Here is a 25,411-nt window from a genome sequence, read left to right as displayed (position 1 = left end):
AAAGTTAGGATACTGAATATGTTTAAATGAAAATCCCATAAAAGTTTATTCAAAATACAACATAAACAACATGTCAGACTTGCCTTATCTACACTGAATTAATAAGCATACAGCAGCTCATTATTGACTGCAAGCTGTCCCTCCTTCGTTTTTATACAATTGTGTTAGGTTTCTGTCAACAACTTATCTTAACACTTCAAATGTTATTTAAATGTACACTACGTAACTTTTCTGACATCTTGAGTCCATGAAGATGTAATTGTTTTAGCAGCATGACATCAAACTTATCAATAATGCTTTGAAATTATGAATACGGCAGTTGATCATATTCATAAGTTTTAGCTTCCTGGTATATTTGTGTGTAAGTATTCGTCCTATTCAAAAGACATAATAGCTTGTCTTATATTGTTAATCGCTATAGCTGTTTTGCGTCACTCTGAAACACACAGATACCCACCTTAGAATAGCTTCGAGTTTGATCCAGTAGTGAAGTATCATTGACCGCTTTGTTGTCGTAAAGTTGTTCAAAGCTAATTATCACCTATTGATATTTATAGCATCCTAACTTTATTTAGCATTAGCGATCTGCGACCATAAAGTTCTTTGTGTTCACTGGGATGGCGCGTCTGCTCGCCTTTTGTTTTGCTGGTGCACAGAAGACAGCTAGACTCTCGGTACGCACGACTGCCGAGCCATAAACACAGCCCCTCTTCCACCTCAGGCAATCCTTAAACTCATCAACAGTGTAATGAGACTTTCGAGCTGCGAGATGAATTAACTGGCTGATTTTCTCGTTTTTACTGCCGACGACTCCGCCGCCAATGCAGAGTGGCTTAATATAGCATCCAGCGCTATCCGGGACTGTGATATATGCGGCGTGACCGAGACGCATAGAAAACAAAGAGGTGATTGGCTTTTACTGAAACAATATAAGACAATCAGCAGCTAACATTAATCACCATGAGATGCGCTGAAGAGGAGGACTTTGTCAGTTGGAAGCTTGGAGTGTGGCGTATACTAAAGCCGATGGCACAAGTGGGAGCATATGCGCAGAAGTATATAGACGTTGATATGGCGGGGAAAGCAGGTTTGACACTAATTCGAGTGTTTATTCCTTAAACACAGCTCATGTCGATTCCCGGGTGGCACGTAAGCAAGAAACAGTTGCTATCTGTGGCAGAGACAGCGAGGATCAAACAATGTGAGATAAGAGATTGGAGAACATCTTTTAAAACATCTTGGTGGGTATAAAGCCTTTGGTGAGAAAAGGAATGTATGCAGACAGTATATATTTTCAAGTGTTGGGTCAATGCTTAGATTTAGACTTGGAGACATGGAGATAAGCAGGTAATGCCATTTGGCCAAGTTACAGGTCAGATCTGTGGGGATGGGGCCCTCATTCACAGTAGAATGCATGTTTATCAGGATATGTTTAGCAATAAGAACACCTATAGTTGAATAAATGCAACATACATTCCTTTAATGCTAAACTGTTTAATATTCCAAAGCCAAAACATCCATGGAGACAAGCTGGTGACATGTCCGCCACCAAAACTTACACAGAGTCCTTTTAAGGCATTTAAACTATTACAGATTCTATAGGTCACAATCATCATGAGGACTACTGGGAAGGTGATTTTGTGCCATTTATGGTCTGTATTTAAGCTAACCATGTACAATGGTCGTGCATTTATAACTGGTAGTTATTAGATGCTGTTAGGTGAAGTTAATGGTGTGTATTATTCAAATGCCACTTAAACCTGCTGTAGGGTAGTGTATGTGGATCATGAGGATCATGTGCGTACCTAATGAAGTAACATATATTGACAACATGCAAACACATAGCCACAAGCTATGTTATAAATATCCTGAATGACACTATGCATTTTACCATTATCTATAGTTTCAGCTATGTGGTATGGTAAATCTAGTCTGCTGATCGTCAATAAAGACACCCGTCTGCTAACAAACGACAGGTGCACAGACGGAACACCTAAATCCAAAACAAACAACAAAGTATGCTTCCCTTTCTATGTATTCACTGTGCTTTTGTTCAACAAGACTGCACCAGGAAGTGTTGGGAACAGAAGCCACACACACAACAATAGCCATGGCATCAATTTCAAGTCAGACCAGACCAGTATGCAAAGGACAACATAGAGGCTATAGTTACTATTTCCCCAAACCGCAGAGCCACTTAACCACAGAAAACAAATGCAGAAGTGGCAGTGCTTAGCCGCGAGCTGCTAGCCTAGCCCGCCCTCACGAGAGGCAATCTGGGGTGTGCCATCGGGCTGTAGCACACAAGGGGCCTCAGCACTGGAGACACACAGCACTGGGTGTTTGCACACTTATCTCATGGCCCTGGGCTGCTCTATTGTCTGCTCCTATTTAGACATTACTGGGGGTATAGCTCCCAGCCTCCTAGTCTATTGTAATAATCAACAGCTTTAGGCTTCCCTGCATGCTTTCATTGCCCTGAAATAACACCATTATGCCATGAATGTGGGTCACCGAGCAAATGAAATTCTAAACCTCAGAACATATCCGGAGGTAATGATTATTTTTAAATTATTTTGGTTAGAGGGGTACATTTCACACAGGCTTGAGTCCAAGGAGTTTGGAGGTTCAGAATGTGGATTAAAATGTTGGAGTTTTCAGATAAGAAATTTGCAGACACTAAAATAACATAATGTAATAACCTTTTGTCAACATAACAAATACTCCAAAAACAGGACATTAAAAAGTACCCTGTCCTCTTGAGGAGCAGGTTAAGAAAGTGAACATTCACTTGCATATTCCTGAATTGTAAATCCCTTGTAGAGGCACTGTTGCCATGGCACTTGCTGAATGGGTAAGTCGGGCGAGAACCCTGCTGTTTCTTCTAGTGTATTACTGTAGAGGGAAATCATAGTGTCATTATGTATACAAGGCCATTTCCTGCCTGTGTGGACTGCAGGTGGCCAGCACTTGAAGCTCAAGTAGGACAAAGGTGCTCATAAAGTGTGACAGACAAGCCAAAGTCTGACCAGAGGCTCTGGGTAATGTTCATCCGGCTTTAGCCACAGTCAAATGTGAGCCCTCCCCAGACACAGTGTGGAGTGGTTTTAAGTGGTCTCAGCCCTACTGCACTTTATTATTCACAAAAGAACACAGGCAAGTTAGGTGTACTGGTGAGCTCCTTTGTTATAAAAAGTGGCTTATTTTATCACAGGTCAAGTTAACTATTTTAAATTTACTAAGGTCCTTTTTTTTAATTCATATTTTTATTAACATATACAACATACTGTCATTTAAAACACCAAATGCATTCACACCTTTTAAATTTTTATATATAGCAAAACTGAAAACTGAAAACTAAACTGAACTGAAAACTAAATAAATAATATAAATGAGGAGGGAATTGTGGAAAGCCAAGAAATAAAGATCTAGCAGTTTCTCACCTGAAAGTACCTAAAAAGATGGGAAGGCGGGAGGTTGACTAAGGTCCTTTTTAACCCTCAGGTTTCCCTTTTAAAAAGTCACACTTAGAACCCTAAGGACAAAAATGTCCACTTACAAAAACAGCTGTAAAATCATTATAGATTAAGGTCCCATTATAACAATAAGGACACCTCAGAAGTGAATGTACCCCATTATAACCTGGCTTCAGAAGTCATTTTTACACAAGATGTGAAATTCAAGTTTGTTTATTTGTTTTTAATTAATTTGAAGTTTTGAAAGATCTTTTGATTTAGTCAAAAACGTTTTTGTAAGTGGACATTTATGTCCTTAGGGTCCTAAGTGTAACTATTATTATCTGTTCCAATGCAGCAGCAAAAAAAAATAAAATAAATAAAATTTAAACATGGGGGGGGGGACTAAAAACTTCAACAAGAATAAGGCCTTTCCAGAAACTTTGGTGTCTTTAGCATAAACTGAATTGAAATAGCGGGCCGTTTTTAAAAAATGGCAAAATGGACAAAAATGTCCATAGGGAAGCCTGAGGGTTAAACAAATTTACGGCTTTTGATACAATTAACTGATTTATGATTTTTCCCTAAACAAGCTTAAAAAGTCATACTGCAATGACATTCCTGTCTTTCATGGAGTTATATCTCTTCTGTCATTCTTCTTAAAGCTCCTTGGTATGTTTAAAGTCCAGACATCTTCACCAAACTCGTGGTTAGAGTCAATAGCCTTGTGCAATGAGTAGCATCTCTTACAAAGCACAAAAATGTTATATTTTTGAGGGGAACATATTCTTAGAAAAACAGCCCAAAGGCATGAATGATGAGAACATACTCATCTGTCTTAAAGCAGACAGTTTCTAATTTAGCAATAAAAAATCTTCAAGCCATTGTGACTTCCCCATAATGGTTTAGCTTAATTGGCTGCATGCTAACAGGTGGCTAGTATCTCGCTGATTACTGCCTGCTACACCGCTGCTAGCTCACTCTGCTGAATCTGGCTGAATCTGTTGTGGGTGCTAAACATAAGCTAAGACAAGACATGCTGGAGCTGAGAGAAAACCGCAAGAAAGGGTCACGGTGGCCCTGGAGGGAGTGTGGGGAGGGGGCATTCAGTCAAGTCCAAGGGAGACCAAAACACAGCCAGCATACTGCCAAGGAGCTAGCACAGTGACACTGGCGAATCCAGGAAGCTTTCGGTGGAGGCAGGAAGCTTGGCTAGCATCACTGTCATGGGCAATAAAACAGAATGATGTGTCTTCATAGAGATGAGAAAGCTGAATGTCTATATACATATGAAAGTGAATATGCAATGTCAGAATAAAAAGACACCTTCAATTGCATGGAACACATTGTTACAAAGGTCAAAAAATGTTATATATACATATATACATATATACATATATACATATATAGATAGATAGATAGATAGATAGATAGATAGGTAGATAGGTAGATAGATAGATAGATAGATAGGTAGATAGGTAGATAGATAGATAGATAGATAGATAGATAGATAGATAGATAGATAGATAGATAGATAGATAGATAGATAGATAGATAGATAGATAGATAGATAGATAGATAGATAGATAGATAGATAGATAGATAGATAGATATACTAGTACCGCTATGGGAGAGTTAGCGTTACCCTCCAAACATCACAAACTATGAAAAACTGACTTAGCAGCAACCTAACATGCCAACGACTACGTAATAGACATTTCCTAAATCTAATATTGTATTGGACAATACTGCAACAAACAAAGTGAGTCACAACAAAATGTTACTTTTATTACATCAATAGATAGAACGTTAATATCAGACTGAACTGGGTGCACAGCCGTTCTAAACACATCATTCTCAGAAGGGTCTATAGCTTTTTCTTGTTCACTAAACAGTTTGAAGAGAAACAGTTTCTGGATTCTTATCTGTACCTTTATTTGCTTTTGTGAGGAAGATTTTTGGTCAGTTAACATATAAGGGTAAGACAGATATAAAATGAACTCATGATTCATTATATTGTAGGCACTCACTTGCTATTTTTACATTGAGAACTATTTATTGTATCAGTGGCATAAAGTCTTCAGTCTGCAGCAATATACCACACTTCAGAATATAAACATTTGTATTACTTTCCACTACATCGCTACTCCTAATAAACAGGCCTTTCTCACTGAAAGCATGTCCTGAAAACCACCATACAGATATGACAGCAATCCACACACAGCAGACAATAAATCTTCACCTCACTGACGATTTTACCTGTGACTTGTGAGAAATGCAACCATATAAAAGCAGGACAGATGGCTCTCTGGGTGAAGGAAAGTGTAAAGGAAGGTGGAGACAATAATGAGCTGACATGAAACATAATCCCCTCTGTCTGTGCTCTCATTGGCAGCCCCTCCAAAGAATGGAGGCTCCCCCATTATGACTTAACACATCAAAATGGCCGCACAGCACACACAGAAAAGGCCACCTGATGATAAACACAGCAGACAGCGCCTGAGCTTTATCTGGCAGCAGCCTGCAGCTCAACACACGTTCAATTTGGCCCGCAACAATCGATTGTGTCCCTCCTTACCTCGGCTTCAGCCAGAGGAATAAAAACAGACCTTTTAGAAAAGAGCAGGTCTCAGTTGGTACAGGCCCTGTCCAGGCAAAAGGAGAAAGGAGAGCTGGGGACACTAAGACACCTGAATTATGGCCAGACGTCGCACATGGAGAAACACATTTTGGACGCTCTGAACCGCCGGTGCTTTGTTTTACTACCCAAGACTGGAATGATATAAAGTGATATGATTGTTTTATATCTCTGTGTCATAAACTATAACGTTTCCAGCACATTTTGGTTAGGCTGGAGAAAGAGTCACAAAAGTACTTTCTCAAGTTAGCTCGAATAGGTTGGATGGTCACCTTCACAAATATTAGTTTCAAAAACAATTTCTAAATAAGGAGTTTGTAGGTTGTAACTTCTTTATATAATCAACAGTTGCAGTTGGTTGGACAGTTTAAGGGTCAAGCAGTGCAATAAATGGAAGTGAGGCCCATTAAACTATTAAGGAGCATGGGCATGGATGGGAACTTGCAGGAACTGGTATGTGGGGACACAGATAAGTCAGGTTTATGGAATTTAAAATCAAGTCTTACATACAGTTAGTATAAGTCGAATCATATACATTCCCACCAGCCTGATGGATCATTATTGACAATTCAATTCACTGCACTAAAATGATAATGCAGTTTGGTAGGCTATTCTATATATTGGGATTTTTAAAAATATGAAAATTGGCAACAGTGTTTTGTATTTTATGCACCCTCTGTTGTGTATATATTAAATGCATTCACTCACTTTCATTATTGCATGCTGTAAGGTGAGCTGAGTTATGGTTGAATTTAACTCCTAGTGAAGCTGAGGCAAAATCTTTTCCTCCAAAAACACAATATTTATAATTATTTCTGTTCTTTGCAAGAGAACTAATGCGGTAAAACCGTAATATTTGCACACTTGATTTCCTTCCTGAGTGCAAACATAATAGGGTTTTGGGTGTGTGAACAAGCCGGCATCTTCTAACCTTGGTGAAATCTCTCTATTTGAAAAGCCTATAATCATTCCCTAAGCTGAAAGGGGCTGAAAATGAGATCATATTCATTACAGAAAAACACAGTTACGACCAAGCACAATGCACGCCGCCTGTTCCATGACAATTATTAATACGCCTGCCCCATTTTCTTGCAATATCGTGCTTTGTTTCAATGAAGGTTGTCCCTTGGATCAGTATGCAGACGACCCAGGCTTCAAATCCTCAATTTCAGATGCAAATGTGGTGTGAGTCATTTAAATAATATTTGAATATGGATTACACAGTGTGCGTCTCATGTCACAGAGCAGGGTGCAGGACGAGGGAAATGCAAATGATCCACATGGAAGAGAAAGGTCACAGTCAGGACCTGTTAGATTTATTTGGGAAATAAAAGGCTGCGCTGCTAAATGAAGCTCATTCTATAAAGCCTTAGGAGAGAATTAGAGCAGATCACAGCCATTTACATCATAAGGGCAAAACAAACAAGGAGCAGACTGCAAGCATTTTCTCAAGTTAGGAGAATTTAAAGTAAACAGAGGAAGTGGGATCAAAAGCAGAGCTCATACAGGTGAGACAAGACGTGCAACAGTTATGGACAAAATCATTAAAAGGTCCTATATTACACAAAATTGATTCTTGTGAGCGTTAAGCAATATTATAATGTTGTTACTTCCTCAAAAACATACCTGGAATTGTGTTGTTTCATTCCCACATGTTTAAGTAATCCTTTATTATTAGTCTGTCTACATCTCCAAAGCTCAAAAGTTAACAGCTACATTTTACCTTTAGTACATTAGAGATTAGCAATTCCAGGGCTGAAATCATACAAATGATTCTAGTGAAGGTGTATGGAGTTTAAAAATACATCACACATAGGAACAGAGTGTTTACTCAGAAGAACTCAACCTAAATATCTAGGGTCTATGTGTTAAACGTGTGAATGAAACAAAACACAACTCCTGATATGTTTGTGATGAAGAAACAACAGTATAACGTCGATAAGAGAATAGCCTGATATGGACACTTTAAACTCTATAACATATACACTACCAGTCAAAAGTTTGGACATTTTCATGACTATTTACATAATAGATTAATAACCACTAACTTCATCAAGAAGCTCATTGAGAGGATGGCAAGGGTGTGCAGTGCTGTCAACAAAGCAAAGGGTGGTGACTGAGGAATTTGAATCTAAAATAAAATTCAAAAATGTGTTTAGTTATTTAACTTTTTTCCTTGGTACATAATTCTACACATCTTGCACCCTGTATCTGTTGTCTGTCGTATGTATATAAATGCAGTAAGCAGTAATCACAATGAAATAAATGATGAATGGGAGGGTGTGTCCAATCCTTTGACTGGTAGTGTATATTTTTGTTAAGCTCGCACATGATACTGACAATGACATACCGTGGTAAAATGTAAATTGCATCTAAACCATTTCACTTTGCAAAATGAAATACGTCTACAATCCCTTTACACATAAACTTCACACAAACTAAAATTGGACAGGCGTTTTGCGATATTTACTTTTTCTAGTTGTGTTTATCCAATTGCATTCAGAAGCAGATTATTTTGTTTGTTGATAGAGCCGCCAAGAAATGCAACTCAAATCCACAGAGACCAGACTAATTCTTTGTAAATAACAGAAAAGAATCACAACAACTGTCCAAGCTATTAGGAAATCCAATCTATGCAAAACATTACTATTAAACCCCCTAAAATAACATGTGCTTTGTGCACACGGTGAAACAATTTTACGCATACATTTCTAAATCCCAGTGATATACAGTATGGAAACTAGAGCTCTAATCAGCTAAAGAAACTATTACATCTGTGTATCTGACCCAAACTGTACTCATAAGACAACAACTGCACAGAAATTCATGCAAAAACAACTACTTACTGCAGAAAAAAGTACTAGACAGATTAAACCTGTGAATCACAAGTTTAATCTATCTTTTTATACACAATTCAGACAAATACCAACTCCTCAGCTAACTCAGTCACTCAGCAAGTTCCCCTTTCGACTATTGTCCCATATAAATCCTTATCATCTAAATAAAATGATCAGTCCACTAGTACAAACGTCGGTCGACTAAAACCCATCGACCGATTAATCGACTAAATGCCTAGCCCTGACAGTGACAAAGCTACAGCCACAACAAAATGGAGAAATATTGTTTTATATATTCATCTAAAATTTCATCAGTTTCTGCCATAGCCCTGGTGTCATTTAATACGTATCAATACAGGTTGTAAACGTCGATGCTACTCGTTCCATTCGTGTTCCTCTGGGAGTATAAATCACTCCTGATGGATGGCTAGCTGAATCTTCTCATATACAGTGCCGTGTTTTTAGCCAAAGGGGCACGCAGGAGTCTACCCCCGAGGGTCTTATAAACCTCAGATGAGCAGTGTCGTCATGCAAGCCGCGGAACATGCTTTTAAAATATGTATTGATGACAGGCCATGGTAAAAATGACCCAATTTCATATCCAAAATCAATCCACTCGCTCCACTGACATGAGAGGGAAAGTGGTAAAGATTTCTGGACACGTTTTTCGCTCTCAGGTTGTGGTCAACAGCGTGGCAATGTGTGAGAAGGTATGAAGGAATACAGCTTGTACTTAAGACCAATCGCTGCCTGTAATTATAATGTCGGACGAAATTGTGAGTTGTATCACATGTCAACAAAAATGGGTTTCATCATGGAAGGTGGTAAGAGTGATTCCAGAGAATTTCTTTGTCACATGGTTTCTTTTACTGCAAAAAAAGAAAAAAAGGACATGATGAAAAAAGGACCAACCTACACAATCAGGGCAAGATAAGAAAAATCTTTAATGTCAATGATGCAAGTAGAGTAAGGTAATCAGCACATAAACAAAAAAAAGTTATAAAAAAATCAACAAAAATAGGTGTAAACATGTTTAAAATAACTAAATCTACTTGAAATACATGGTAGGTAGTCCAAAGTTTGGTTAACTTTGCAACATTCTCCATAGAAATAGGTTACTTTTATGTTATACTGTGGAATGCTCCAAGTCTAGGACAACTAAGAACATCGCCATGGAGACAAGCAGATGGTGTGCGCTTCACTAGAAAAGCTACGAGCCAGGTCTGTGAAGAAACAAGCCTTCTCACAGCAAGGGTGCACAATTTTCAACGGTTTTGTAGTGCCATAAAAAGGTTAAAATTAGGTTAGCCTTTACTTCCGCCTATAAGGATATTTGTCCCATCCTTCAATGCTGCTGGGGCAACCTTTTCAGGAGCAGCCCGGAGGATTTAACGTACTGTGCGTGTTTTGGGTTGATGGAGGAAACTGGAGTGCCCAGAGGAAGAAATAGTAGCCCACTTAATGGCAGCAGTATACCCACCACAGTTTGAGAAGCACTGCTGTAAGGCCTAAAATGACTCGTGTTACAATGGAGGAAGGGCAGGGGGTTGGCTATTTAACACATGGTTGGTGGATCGATGTCTTGCCCTGCTGCTTGCGTGCTGCAGTGTACACAGGCCAAGCCAATGCTCCCTAATTTGTTCGTGCTGGGAAGGCCGACGGCTCCCACTGGCAGCTCCCCAGTCATCAGCGCGAGAATGTATGTGAAAATGGCTGACTGATAGGTAAATTGTCCAGCACTTTAGATAAAAGCACCATATACTGTACAGGCGTTCGATTTCCCATTTGCCAGAGCCACTGATGGTTGGTAAAGCGTTAGTGTTAATAGCTGTCAGATAGGACATATATTTTGTTTTCTTCAGTGATGCAGAGGAAGCTTAGATGTGCTAGCAATTGGAAATCTCAAATTTATTGGCCAGAGTTAATTGCATAACATAGTTTCCTCTACAAAAATCCAGTCTTTTTATGCATAAAACCCACTAACCTTTTGCTTCCATATTCTGAAATGCATGGTGTTATTGTATTACTTTAGCAGTTCATGTTTCAGCCTTCCATTAAATGTTAAAATGTGCACTCTCAACAAAACCTGAATTGCAAATCTAACCACAGTGGTAACCCTTGTCAGAAAGATATCAATTAGATGTTTTTTGTTTAGTTTTTTCCCAAAATTGTCCATTCCGGATGCATTCTGTGTTAATATATAAAAGCTGGAACAGTATTTTTTGGGGTCAGTAGTTATCGTGTACATTTTCTTTGCACTATTGGTTATTTTTTTGGCTATATGATAAGATTCAAGCCAGGGGTGCCCAAACTCTTTTCACGGAGGGCCATATCTTGAAAAATATTCAACGTAGAGGGCCACAGTTGTCAGTACAGTAGATAAGTCAGATGGTACATTTAATATAGTTTTGACTTCATACTTTAAATAAGGCTTGGAATATTAACGATTGGTCTGTTTGACAATGTAATGTGGTGTTATTTAGGTTATATTGGTAGGATTACTCAAATTTGCCATACAAAGTACTGATTATGATCAATTGAGCCAGTTCACCTGAAGGCTTGAGGGCCAATAAAAATTTGTCTGAGGGCTGCATTTGGCCCCCAAGCCATAGTTTGGACACCCCTGATTTAAGCCATACAAGGATCAATAAAAAACCTCAGATTTACAGATGCAAACTACATAGTAAAACGTTTCTTTCTGCTGATTATTTAGTGAAGATATATATATATATATATATATATATATATATATATATATATATATATATATATATATATATATATATATATATATATATATATATATATATATATATATATATATAATTTTATTATTATTATTATTATTATTATTATTATTATTTTTTTTTTTTTTTTTTTTTTGCAATATTGTACATTCAGAATAGTTTTTGTGGTTTAAATCTGCTCTTGGTTTTTTCTGTCAGTGGCATAAATTAGTTTCAATATTATCATTTATCGTCTGTATTTATTTCAGCGATATATCAAACTTTAAAATGTGTTAGCATGACTGGCCTAATAACGCAGAGTTATGCCTTTTCCTCAGCCATTTTTTACTTAGCTGAAAAAGTACAATTCAAGATTATAGTGTTGTTGCATTCCTAGTATTATATTATGAAAAGTTCAAATAACATGAACGATGAAATACATATAAGCTTCATGTGAATTAAATTCCACAACTTAAGAATAACAGCATCAAACAACCTAAGCATCATGTTCAGAAATGCTCTATCTTCCTTATAGAAATCCATTCCACAGTTTTTTACCACAGTTACAACAAACGCATAACACACATCTCGAACATGGCGGCCACATCGCACACTAGATTACGCTCTTTCAGTCTGTCAATATTACAAATCCCCGCAGTTGTTATTGTAACACTTCAACGGCGTCTTATCGGGAAGGCACAGGGATCACCTCGGAGAAAACTCAATTTCCTGCTCATTTGTACAACAATCCTCATCATTATCTCACTTCTCACGCTCACCTGACAGCCACGCTATTACAAGGCTCCCGGAGTACGACTTCAAAGTTCCCGGTGTCCTTTGGTGACTGCTGGAACTGCTGGAGTGGGCTGTTCTGTGGCTCTGTACGGTGAACAAGTTAAAAGCTCTCCTCCACTCCATTTGTGCTAAGCGCTCTTCTATGGGCACAATGCATTTATGCCGTGCTTTGTGATAATGTCCTAAGCTATGTCAGGTGTCAAGAGCCCGCACGACTGTACAAAGGATCAATGTGACAGTAGTGATTATTCTAGCCATTGTGGAGCAGTCAGGCTATGAAGCACATACATTGTTCGCTGGGATTTATACGTTGTAAATAATATATGATTATTCAGATTGAAATGGGCTGTAGGGTTGCAGGGTGTTGCGTGGTTCAATCCGAGGGTGTGATAATTCTGATTAAATATTCAAATAGTGGCTATAAATATACTGGATCTATGGAGGTGCTTTTTCACACATGCATTATAGACAGTCGCGAGTACCTCCCACATGCAGTGTTCAAGTAATTATGACAGTACAAAGCAATATGTTTACAAAGTGCCGCAATAAAAGGTACCTTTATAAACACATTTTCATATCAGAGGTAGATGTATGTATACCATTTATGGTTTGTGGACACCTGACAACCAGTTCTAGGAAAGCTGGATCTGTAATTTTGTGTTTTTGGCACAGAAATGTTGTTTGAATCAGACTTAAATTAGATGTTTCAGATGTACATAATGTCAAGGTTAAAGCGGCCATCTTTTTTTCTTTTTTTTTTTACAGTAGATGGCCCTCACCTGGCCTTTATTCAGGCTCACCTGGGCTCTTTCTGAAAATGCTTCCTCTATGGACACTTGGCACGTTCCAGCAAAGGAGCTGCCACAGTAAGTGCTTCTTCACATCGAGTCAGCATCAGTGCTGAGTTAACAGGTGTGCATAACACCGGAGAGTAGCCGACGTGCAACACGCACCACATGAGTTTACTTCCATGGTTATTTAGACACACAAACACACTTTTATTAGTGCCTCGCAGACTTTAGAAATGAAACAGAAAACAGCGCTGAGATCAAATACACTTTTATTGGCACTGGAAAACGCCGCTGTGAGATGAATGAATTTGACTCACATTATTTTGTAGCTAACACCCTTTATGAACAAGTAGATCTGCACCTATAATACAAAACACCATAAAACAAATCATTTCATTGGCCCAATTGTGCAATGTGTCCTTAATGTCACCACTATTCTATATGTGCAAGTTACTGCCTTGCATCTTAAATGCTTTACATATGTTAAACATTAAGAGCTGCCACAGCAAGTACATCTCTCCACTGTGCGACTAGTACATTGTTATTATATCTAAATATAAAACTTTGACCTTTGGCATTAGTTGTGGGCTGTGCTATGGGGCATGCCTCCTCCATACGAGCAAAGGGAGTGCATCCAAAAGCCACATCTCTGGTGCTCTAATGAAGGAACCTCCGCTGAGCTGTGAAGGAGCCTTCAATGAGGAGTTAGTAGAAGTGGGACTTCTCTGGTCTTCTTCTGTCAGACCAAAGCAGGCGCACTATCAGACAGCAGTAATGCAGATAGCATCTAGTGGTGTTATGTGAGAATACAAGGTTGAAGTACGCTTTATTGCTCCTGCAGGAAAATTTGCCCTCTGTATTTGAGCCATCCTTCATACATAAACTAAGATTATATATTTGAAATGCATTTTAACATGCATTTTAGAAGTGCAAAGAGTGAAATTGTAATTGCTACATTACAATGGCAATGACACAAAAATCCCTAACCACTCATTGTATACTTTCACAATTGAATCCAGTGGTAAGCATCACTTCTAGTTTCAAGTTAGTGAGAAAAACAACATCGCATCAGAAATTGGGCTTCCTCGTGGAACACTCCCAGCATGGGAAATGGTGGACTGTGACAGGCTGAATTTCTAGTGCTGGCAAACTGCATTATTCTCATTCCTGGTGCCATTGTCAGCCCTCATTGAAATCTGCTGTCACCGAGTGGAGCCTGATGCTAAGCAGGGCTGCTGGCCTCCCCACGCGTGTGTGTCTGTCTCTGTCTACATTTATACAGCCCGGCCAAAGCTGCGATTGGAGAAATCAAGGAGGAGGATAGATAGAAAAATGGACATAGAAAAAGCAAAGAAAGCCGGGGGAAGATGGTTGTTTTGGTCTGACGATGAAGCACTGATCCGGCGTGAGTGGTTTCTTCAAAAACAGCAAGGGAAAAAGCAGGGGCGGTCTCCAGAGCTCATCAGTCATCCTAGGCTGATGGAGGCAGACAGGTGGGTTTCCTGCTCCTAATATTCTCCATGACAGACTGTCCATTTACACTGCTGGCCTTGCTGATCCCGTGCTATTATTTTCCACTGACCAGGAAGGAGCCGCGCTTAAACAACCCTTCACAAAATTGTTTCCATTCCTACACTGACTAATGGTGTGCAGTGTAAAGTATACAGTGTGTGTAGAATCTTCAAAATATCTACACAGTTACACAGGCAAAATCATTTAAAAAGAACAGGTTCAAAAATAGTGTTGTCGCGATACAAACATTTCAAACTCGATTTCGATACAAAAGAATGGACTGTTCAAAGGTATTTTTTCAGTATCGATACTAGTTTTAGTATTGATCTGATGTTTGACAGTTTTGACAAATCTAATGCCAACTGCAAAACACTTCGAGCTAGTTTACCAACGCTTTTGTGTCAGATGCCCTTCCTGATGCAATGTCCTCAGTTTATACAGGCTTAGGACCGCCACAGTGTAGGCGAATTTAATTTCCTTTTTGTTCCATAACATGACAAACTTTTGAATAATTTAATAGTCAGAGAGTAAATTTGCTCTTGACAAAACAGTTTACATTTCAGCGTTTTATTTAAAGTGCATATGTGAGGCTTAAGTCGAAAATGTGATGTGATTAGACTACATATTTTTACTCGAGAAAAGGCTTGATTGTGCATTTCTATATTTGTAGCGGTGCATGAGTCAGACGGGGACACTGAATACTTGATCAGGCACGTTCATATGCAGCAGATAGCGTCGTAATCATTGGGACACACACAAAAAAAGTCTATGTATTGAAAAAAGAAAGGAGTGATGGAAACTTTTTGTTTTTCAAATGTTTAAAAAGGTCAAATCAAACTCATCAGACCAAAACATAAACTTGTCTCCATGGAGATGTTTCTGCTTTGATTAGAATGTTTTACAGTATAGATTTAAACTTACCTCCATTGAGACAAAAAGGTGATGCCACTAGGTCAAATCACAGGTCAGATCAGATCTCTGGAGAGGCGAGGCCGCTCACAGTAAGAATACATGTTCTTAATTGCATTTTTGAGCAATTTGAACACCCGTAATGGAAAGAAAAATGCCATACTGTAGAAATTCCAGGCCAAGTAATAAAAACTCCATGTAGACAAGCTGTAAGAAAAGTTACTTAGTGAACCTTTAAGTTGGCGCAAAAGTTTGGAGTTGTACAAGTAATTTTAAACAGTCAGATACACCTACTGTAGACTTGTATAGGTTTTTGCAACAACTCTCAGTAACAGATTTTCCTATATTTTTCAAGGAATCCATCAATTTCTATTAAAGTTCAGTTCATTTTTTCTTCTTTCTCTTCTTTTTCTCATTGGTTATAAATCCTTAGTGCATCATTGAGTACCAATCCAATCCTTTTTTTTTTTTTGACTAGTTCCCTGTACAGAGGAGAATTGGGTTGGAAGCCTATAGCAAACCACATATATTGCTTCATTTCATTCTTATACTATGTGCTAGATAATCATGTGGTTGTCTGTGCTAGAAAATAGCCATCTTTCAGTTAGAACACGCCACCTCGACACACTCTCCACACCTGGATTTGAGCTGTTCCTCCTGCTGCCTGTAGACCTCTTAATCTCACTTCGATTGGATAGGAAGCACCAGTGAGCTGCAATCTCCAGCTCCTTCCACACTTGTTCAAAAGTATAAACCCTCTCAAGCACAAACACGTATCGGACTTTTTCTGTTCGAATTGACGTCTATGGCTGCGTCTTATTTATTAAGTGCATATGTCAGGTTTTCTTAGTTTTCTAACTATTTCAGACTAACTGTGGTAAAGATTTATCAGTTTCACACCGGTCAAATGGCAGTTTATAAAGAAAGGTTGAAGAAAAAGTACAGAAAGTTGTGCTGAGGAATCGTCAAAACACAAAATTCTATCAAAATGCTGGGACAATGTATGCGCAGCAAGCTAATTTTTCCTTTGTTTAAGTAATAAAAAAAATTACTACTGTGTAATTTAGCATTGGCGAGTTGTTGCAGCATGGTTTCTCGGTAGCACTTATGGAATTACATCACATCTGCAGCCCATATTCAACTAGAACTTGAAATTATAAAGCAAAACTGTCAAACAAGGGAAAAATATCACATCACAATCGGAGTGCAATACGTGAATGAAAGTTCTGCACATCGTATTAGATTTGTGAAGTTATAGTGTATTGTTTTGTATCGTGCTTTTGTATATTTATGAAAAAATGTCGGGTGAAGTAAGCTTGTGGGCTGAACGTTGGACAAATCTTACAGCTAACCATAAGGAGGGTTCGACTAGGGCCAGGGAAATATCACAAGATTACTCAAACATGCACGGATGACTAAAACCTCTTCAGGCAGGTTTTTGATGAGGGAACAACACTATAACATGGCAGAAAGCTGCAAAAAAGTACATTTAGGAAAATACCCTCTCTTTAAACAAAAATAGAACACCAATTTTTGTGAATTCTGAAAATATCCAGTCCAGCTCATACATGTCTGTCCATCACTGCATGTAAAAATATGTGACTGTAGATAACTGTATTTCTAAATAAATGTGTTTGATACGAATTTACTTTATGTGAAATATTTCGCTCCTAAAATAAACGCTTAGTATTCCAGTTCATTAATTCTACTTGGAGCAATGCATGTATACTTGGTGAGATAACCTCCCTACCCCGGCTTTAGAAAATAAGAAAAAAGACAAATTATCCCCCCTGTGTTCCAAAAAGGCATTTTGTCAACGTAATACAGAGCCAAGTAGTGCACGGACTTTAAATGGGAAACGGGCACTGCTTTATTATGCTGCAGTGCCTTGAAATGAATGTGGATAATAGATATATTCACAGCGGTATTAATATCCTCCGAGTTCATCTTCCCCCCCTCGTTCTCCATTTTCTCTCTTGCAGCCTCCAAAGTACTTTGCCCTTGGCTATGCCTTATACTAAATAGATTTATGAGAACATTTGTGTCATATTTCCTCTTTTCCCGGATTGTCAAGACAGATTGTCAGAGCACCACTGATTGAGTGGAATCAGCACACAGACTTAGCTGCTATTGTCAGGCCCCACATATTCATCTCTGGGGGGATTTCACAGGCAAAATTGGCCACTGACACTTCTCTCAAGGCTGCGCTGTTCCTACAATGAGGTCAGGGCTATAAAAATACTACATTCTACAAGTACTTTTCAGAAGATAACACCCTCTGTACGGACTCATTTTTAAGCTTGGGTTCATACGAAGCATATTATGTCGCACCAGTGATTATACAACATAGATTTAACAACTAAACATTGACATAACTGTACAGTCCAAATGATGTTTATTTTTTATTTTTATTTTTTTTTCCCCCCAACATGGAACAAGGACTAAGACTTGACTTAAAGGTGCACATTGTTACTTTTCTGGTGGAGGGTCCACCAATTCCTTGTCTCCATGGAGATGTTATTGCTTGAATGTTGTATTAAGCTATAAATCTTATTTATTCTGGTATGTTTATTGAAAATTTTATTATATTTTATTGAAAAATTTGAATTGTAACTTGGCCTGGTAGTGCCATTAACATTTTCATGGAGATAAGCAGGTAGCAGCCTAACACCAAAAAAGTTGCATAGTACACCTTTAATTAAACATAATATACATCAAGCTAATTCACTTTTTTTAAATAATACTAATAATATAATACAACTACATTACCACCACATCATCATCTACTACTACTGTACTGTGGTGGAAAAAGTTTCAGTGGTAGTCATCTCAACAAGAGTTTTTATCTCCAAATGATTCTAACCCTTGTGCAAACTACTGAAAACCACTGGGCAGAAGTTAAAGATCCAGCTACAAAGTACATAAATAACACTACATAAAGGCTTGCACAGCAAAAAACATGAATACATCTTGTGTGAAAAATCATCCCCCTTTAAAATGCACTGCACTGTCGCACTACTGGTCCTGTAATGAATAAGCCTGGGAACAATATATGGACAGTAATGGTGCTCTAGTGGGTGTGTCCAGCCATTTAGAGGGTACGAGAGAGGAGCATTCTCAATGAGGAGGACTGGGGCCCTTTGAACCCAGCACAACTCCTTCAAATCCTTCACTTGTGCGAGCAATTTGTCAGCACACAGCCAACATGACAGGGTGGCAGCGGAGGATACCCATTCTGTCAGACAGAGGGAGAGCTGTGGCTAGTTAGAAAGCCAGTAATGAACGGAGAGTTGGCTGTAAAGAGGAACAATACAAAGACGAACGAGGTTTCTAAGACGGAAGATCTGAACTCTTTGAATCGCAATGAAAACCTGGAACTGAGAAAAAATAAAACGCAATGCTTTGATCATCCAAAATTTGTTGGAATATCATGAGGCAAGTTATACGCAGACTATGCAGTAAGAGTGTCCAAACAATAGCAATGAGAGATGGAGCAGGGCAACACTTTATAATAACTACACTTTTGGTGGTCTTAAAGGGGTTAAAAAATGTAAAAACTAGTTCATTTTAAAATGGTTTGCAACAGTCCAAAGTTTTTCTCTTACCTTATGCATTCCTAGCATCCCAATTATTCAGCGAAACGAGTTTACGAGTGCTTTTCCCAACTTTCAGAGGCCAGTTTTTTCCATTGCGGTAATACCAACAACAACTGCCATGCTAACAGTGTACTTCCTGACTATTGGACAATATAACACTTTATAATTAAATGCAGACATTGGACATATTTTGACCTCAGGCAGCTGCTTATACAATGTATCAGAAATGGGGTATGACAAATTTCGCTCAAATACAAGGAAACAAATCGCATATAGGATAGAGACTGACCGATATGGGGTTTTTCATGGCTGATGCTGATTTAAAGTATTGATAAACAGAAGGCCGATAAGCTCTGCCGATATTTTTGAACCGATTTTGATTTTCCCCAGATTCTGTCATTACTCGCGTAGTAGTGGCGTTCATTTGTAGCTAGCTCTTCGTATTAAAAAGTGTTAATATAAAGCTTTGTGTGTATTTTTAGGCAGCAGATGGATCAAAACAAAATATCGGCTTATGCTGAAGATTTACGGCCGATAGCTGATACGCTAAAAAGTCCAATTATCGACCCAATATATCGGCCTACCTGTATATTGGTCTATCTCTAGCTCAGAGCCTTTAATAAAAGATGGGGAAAAAAACATAATGAACAAATAGTTTAAGATTTAGACTTAGTAACTACTTAAGGAATAGCCTAAATTCTAACCCATTAATTATGTAGTTACTAAGCCTGAGTCACTCTCTAAAGTATTTATTGACTTAAGTATGTGTTCATGCTTTATTGGTTTAATTAAGGTGTAGTAATTATAAAGTGAACCTGATTTCATGAAGAGCACTTATGCACTTATCCTTGGTTATAAAGTGGGCTCTGCTCTGCAACATGACAGGTCCAATAGATGACAAGATGACTAACCTGGATTTCTTACATAATTCTGAGTATTTTAATTAAAACTGACCTTGACACGTGTAAGCTTTGGTAATGACTGAATCCTCTGAGACAGAAGGACTCTCCGGGGGGAATATCCGTGAAGATGGACTGCATTAGTTAGTGTTAACCTCAACCTCCGCTCTCCAATACCAGACAATTATGTGAGCATGCTAATTCTAGACGAAGAGGACAAAGATATGTGATATGGTGAATTACGCTGCATATGAACATCTCTAAGGCATGGAGCGGATGATATGTGTCGAATTATGATAAAGAATGAGGAACATGTACTTTGTAACTCTATATGTAACATTATTAATCTTACGACTACCGCAACTACCACTATTCCTTGTAGATATGTAGTTATTCTTGTCTTGTTTTGATAGCGTTCAATATTTTCTCTCTTTCTTTCAATCTATACTTGTCTGTCTCATTTTTATTGAGATCAATAAAGTTCAATCTCATCTTACTGTATTACTCCACAACGGTGATGACTAGTGCCTAGCAACAGATAAAAGACAAAAAAAAAAAAAAAAAAAGATCAGGCCTATTTTGTGAAAGTCCCTGTAGTTAGCCTTAGCACTCAGAATATGCTAATTGCCCAAGTGTAGTCTGATATCACTTAGAGTCTGGCTCCAATTCACTTTCCATTGAAAAACTGTCTCTCTCTATGTAACTGCTGCTGTCAGACTCGTCATTTTGTTCGTATTAACTCACTCTACATGATCCTGGTGTTTTATTTCGCTATCTTGTCTATTATTAATGTTCATATCTTGATTTACTGAGTCTTCTTTTCCCTGAGGTCACGTCTACTAGCATTAGCAACAGGTTTGCGTTACAGCGTTGCTAAACACCTGCGCTGTGCTAAACTAGTGTTGCGGGCGGGAAGGGGCGTTACCTTCAACAGCCTCGCTTCAGATTGGCTCTTTGGTTGCTATGATACCCGCGGTTGGAATTCAAAATATGGAATTCAGCCGACTGGAACTGTAATTGCTAAAAAACAAGTTGCTTACATGATATATGATAAGCAACAACTTTACCTTTTCTTTTACTTAGAGCATTTCATTTTAGACAAGAAATTGCGTTGTTTAAATACTTTTTCCCTTTACTGTGATGTCTAGTGGTGCCCCTTAATCTGAGTTCCTTGTATACACCTCCGAAACCCAGTTAAAATCAGAGTAAGCCAATCACTTGCTTTTCACAATCTGCTTACTGTTGTGGCACAAATATCAAACAAAGACGTGCGCTCTGATGTGGAGGACTCTGGCTCGGCTCCACTCTAAATCTCTTGTGATTTGAGGAACATGACGTCTCTGTACTTTGCCCATTAGTGATCCAACGTAAGGGCAGGTACAATTAAAGTAACAACACAGAAGCAGACAGCCAGATAGGAAAATTAGGCTGAAGCAAATTAGCAGCAAAGACTGTGAAGAACTACAGGAGTATATATTTCCATACAATTATAAGGTCGGAAAGGTGCTGGACTCGACTAAAGGAAAAATTATTGGACTCAGTGAAAAAAGGTTTGTACAAATCAGAGAAGACAGTGAAAAACTATGGTAAAAATATGAATCACTTCCTCTTAATGGAAAAACTACGCATCAAAAAAATGTATACGGACAAAATACCTGAATATTATTGCAACATTTAAAGTGCCCTATTATGAATACTACTGGTGACTTAGTAAGTTTTAGGTTTTAAAGAGGATTTAAAGATCTGTTTTCCCTTTAAAGGTGTTTGTGATGTCTGTCTCCATGGAGGTTTTTTACTGCCTTGCCAGGATGTTCCAAAGTATAGCATTAAACTTTTTTCTAATTCCACAGATATAAGCAGAAGATGGTACCAGGCTAAGTTACAGATCAGGTTTATGGGGAGGCAAACCCCCTCACAGTAAGAATGTATAAAAAACATTTAAACACATTTTTGAGTAATAAAAAACCCCCATAATGGAATAAATGCAGGCAGATAAGTTTAATACCACACCATGGAATATTTCAGCATGGAGGTAGACCCCCCACTGGAAAATTTACAAATTGCACTTTATAAATGTAATAAATACATAAATACCAAGCAGCATTTTGCCAAGAATCGGTGTTGAATTACAGCTGTGCCCAAAATCAAACTCGAAAGTGCCAATCTACTCTACTGGGGAAAATTGTTCACCGTAAGAACTAAGAGTCCAAAGCAGCCAATCAAGCCCAGAAAATGATTAGTTTGATGGGAAATTACCCACGCCTGATTGCACTTATCAATAATTGGATGGCTTCCAACCAAAGATGGCCTTTTGATTACGCTTAATCCCGCTCATCACTGTCACAATCCCCCCTCGACAAAGCTTCTGACAATCAACTGCTCAAGACCTCGACTTCAGGTGTGTTCTGTAACCGCACAATACACACACTCACTCCAAATGTTGTATAACTTGGCACTGATTTCCTAATACAGTATTGTGGAAGGATCTAAATATATCAAAGTGATGTGTACTTTTTCAGCAAGTACACACAGTTAACTATTTTTTATAATTAAAGATAGATATTAACCACACACGAAATTTGTATAACACTATTCTAAACACTAAATCAACTATTTTTGCTACTAAACTGTGCATATATATGGTGTAGCATTGTCTACTGTTCCTAGCCCATTTTTTTTGCCAATTTTAGTGCAAAGTAGTTATTTCAAGTACTATGTGACATCAACAACACATATACAGTGAATATAATGAAATAATAATGTACAGGCTAAAACTGTAAAGGAAACAATAAAAAACAAACGAAAGCCAACAACTAAAAGCAATTCTATACAAAATACTTTTAATTGAGATTTCAATGAGTTTACTGAACTTGCTTCAACCTGGTAATATTAAATCCGCAAATGCTGGTCCATTTTATTGTTAAAGATTGATCCACAAATTTGCCACTAGCGCGACATTAAACTAATCGTAAACAAGCATTCATTATTAGGCGTTACGTAAACTTTGAGTCCAGATCTGTTATACATGCATGTTTTCAAAGAGTGTCCTAGTTCTGCCTGTTCACCGGGTTCATGTAAAAAGGCACATCATCAAACCGTACAATGAGTGAAAATCACACATAGAAAGGGAACTGCATTTATCCATTTCATATTTAGTCTGAGAGGGCATAGCGCACAGTTCATCTTTTATAAATGAATCTATTCAAAATGTACAGAACCTAGTCTATGTGGTAAGAAACAATGAAATGCCACATGAAATGCAAGATATCTAACTATGTGTTATCATTCTGTACAGAGCCAAGGGTCTAAGTGTAAACCGCACAATGAAAACTCACAAAGACGACTGCAAATCTACATAAAGTAATCTTTATTTTCTGCACTGTCCTAGATAAAGATACCGAAGATACCAAATGACTTTAGCGTGGACAGTATAGTATGTTGAACATTTAAAAGGGGAATATAAAAATACTGCAATATTTCTACTGCATTAATTTGATCGTGGCGGTCTACTACACAAAATGCCCCCTTAAAATTCAACTGACACTTCCTCTGTGGCGTTTATACTCATTTTATATCATCAGTAACCTGGGAATAGGCCTGGGCGTTGTATTAAATGTGTTTAATAGCATGTGTTATGCCGTAAATTTATCAAAGCAGTTGTAGTGTTTTTTAAGTCATCATTTACCGCTGGAGTACACAAATCCATGCACTGGACACACACACGCACCACGTACACACAGAGGAGACTACACGAGGCCCGTGCTGAGGCGGAGAAGAGATGAATGAGATATTAGCTCTACTACTTGCTTTGCCATGTTGTTGTTGGTTGCGAAGGAAATTTTACACCAACCACAGCTACAGCTTGTCGGAGTGAAAGGGCACCATTCATCATAAATTGTATATTAAATCAGTTGAAAATATTTATCATTTCTAAGTTAAATACATACGTTTAATCACTGAAATATGATATTAATTGGGGCTAGATAATAATTCATTAGACTTATTATTTTACAGAATTATTAACGCTAATAAAGTCCTCCAACGCCATCACGTGACACATCAGGTAAGTTTGAACCATTTTTTGACTAGGGATGTGCAAAAAAAACAAACAAAAACGTGTTGATATATTTTTACTATCCCAATGACAACACAAACTGGAATTATGGTACGTTATGGGTGAGTTTGGAGTATCACAAAAAAATATAAATAAATAAAATTAACCGAAGAATAAACTCATCATGCACATTTGTCCATCTCCAAAATCACAAACTTAATTTTTCCAACGAATTTCCAACCTACACAAAAATTACACCCCAACCTGTAACAACCAGGCTATGCTAGTTTTTTTGCCCATTGGTTAAACAGTAACGTTCCAGGAGCAAATTGCCTTGTTTGCCTCACCACTCTTTAAACAGCCCCCCCAGCGTTTCCAATAGACACATTTATTTACTTGTCTCAGTCAATTAACCGTCTTCCCTTTGAATAATTCATTTCCGCAAACTGACAAAGTTGATGATGATTTCAATGAACAAGAGAACCGAATCTAAATATATATAGTGATTGAAGATTACTTAGTCCACTTACACAATGGCTGGCAGCTTCAGTCAAGTGCATAATTAGTGGAATTAGATTAAATAACCAATTAGACACTAACAAAGTAAATAAGCCTCCAGGGATTCCACCAAATGCTCCAGAATAGAATTAAAGTGAAATGGGTTTATTGACAGGCTAACTCTGCCACATAGCGGGGTTGCTAGCTCATATGAAAGGATGGAGAAGTGAAGGAGATGCAATGCTAGCTAAACGAAATTAATACAAATAAGTATAATCAACAATAAGATGTTCGGCGTTCGTTGTAATTTAGTTTCAAAGTCTTTGGTTAGTTAAGGGGCTTACCTTTACTGGCGCTTTCCACATGTTCCAATTCGTCAGGGAATCTCATGATTGCCGGGTAATTTTCCTCACACCTCTCAGCCAGAAAATGGAGTAACGTTGTGTTCTGACCGATGGATTTGGTGTCTCGGAGCTGCAAAAAAGTAAAGATAATATTGGTTCGTTATAATGTTGATGGAACTTGAACATTAGTTAAAAAAAAAACAGGTACTTTGAAGTGAAGACGAAAAAGTACACCGATAACGTTATTCCGCCACGCCCACTTTTGCCGAATGTTTCTAGACTTCACTTTCTTTGTGGTGGCATTTCCGGTTAAGCGTGAATCCCGTTCGTTTCGATGGAGAATCAGGGGAAAACTGT

General features: G+C 38.1%; 1 protein-coding gene across 7 annotated transcripts in view; it reads right to left on the bottom strand.

The window, feature by feature from the left end:
* The window catches only part of diaph2 (diaphanous-related formin 2), a 400,637-nt gene that overhangs the window by 150,180 nt on the left and 225,046 nt on the right, over positions 1-25,411 (bottom strand). For all 7 annotated transcript variants that reach the window (XM_055224546.1, XM_055224547.1, XM_055224551.1 and 4 more), the window contains one exon: positions 25,055-25,184. In XM_055224546.1, coding sequence (XP_055080521.1) covers positions 25,055-25,184 — 130 coding nt within the window. The remainder of the gene's footprint in view (positions 1-25,054; positions 25,185-25,411) is intronic.

This window comes from Periophthalmus magnuspinnatus, chromosome 10 (genome assembly GCF_009829125.3).
Source record: "Periophthalmus magnuspinnatus isolate fPerMag1 chromosome 10, fPerMag1.2.pri, whole genome shotgun sequence".
Taxonomy (NCBI): domain Eukaryota; kingdom Metazoa; phylum Chordata; class Actinopteri; order Gobiiformes; family Gobiidae; genus Periophthalmus; species Periophthalmus magnuspinnatus.
This window is presented reverse-complemented; position numbering and strand designations above follow the sequence as displayed.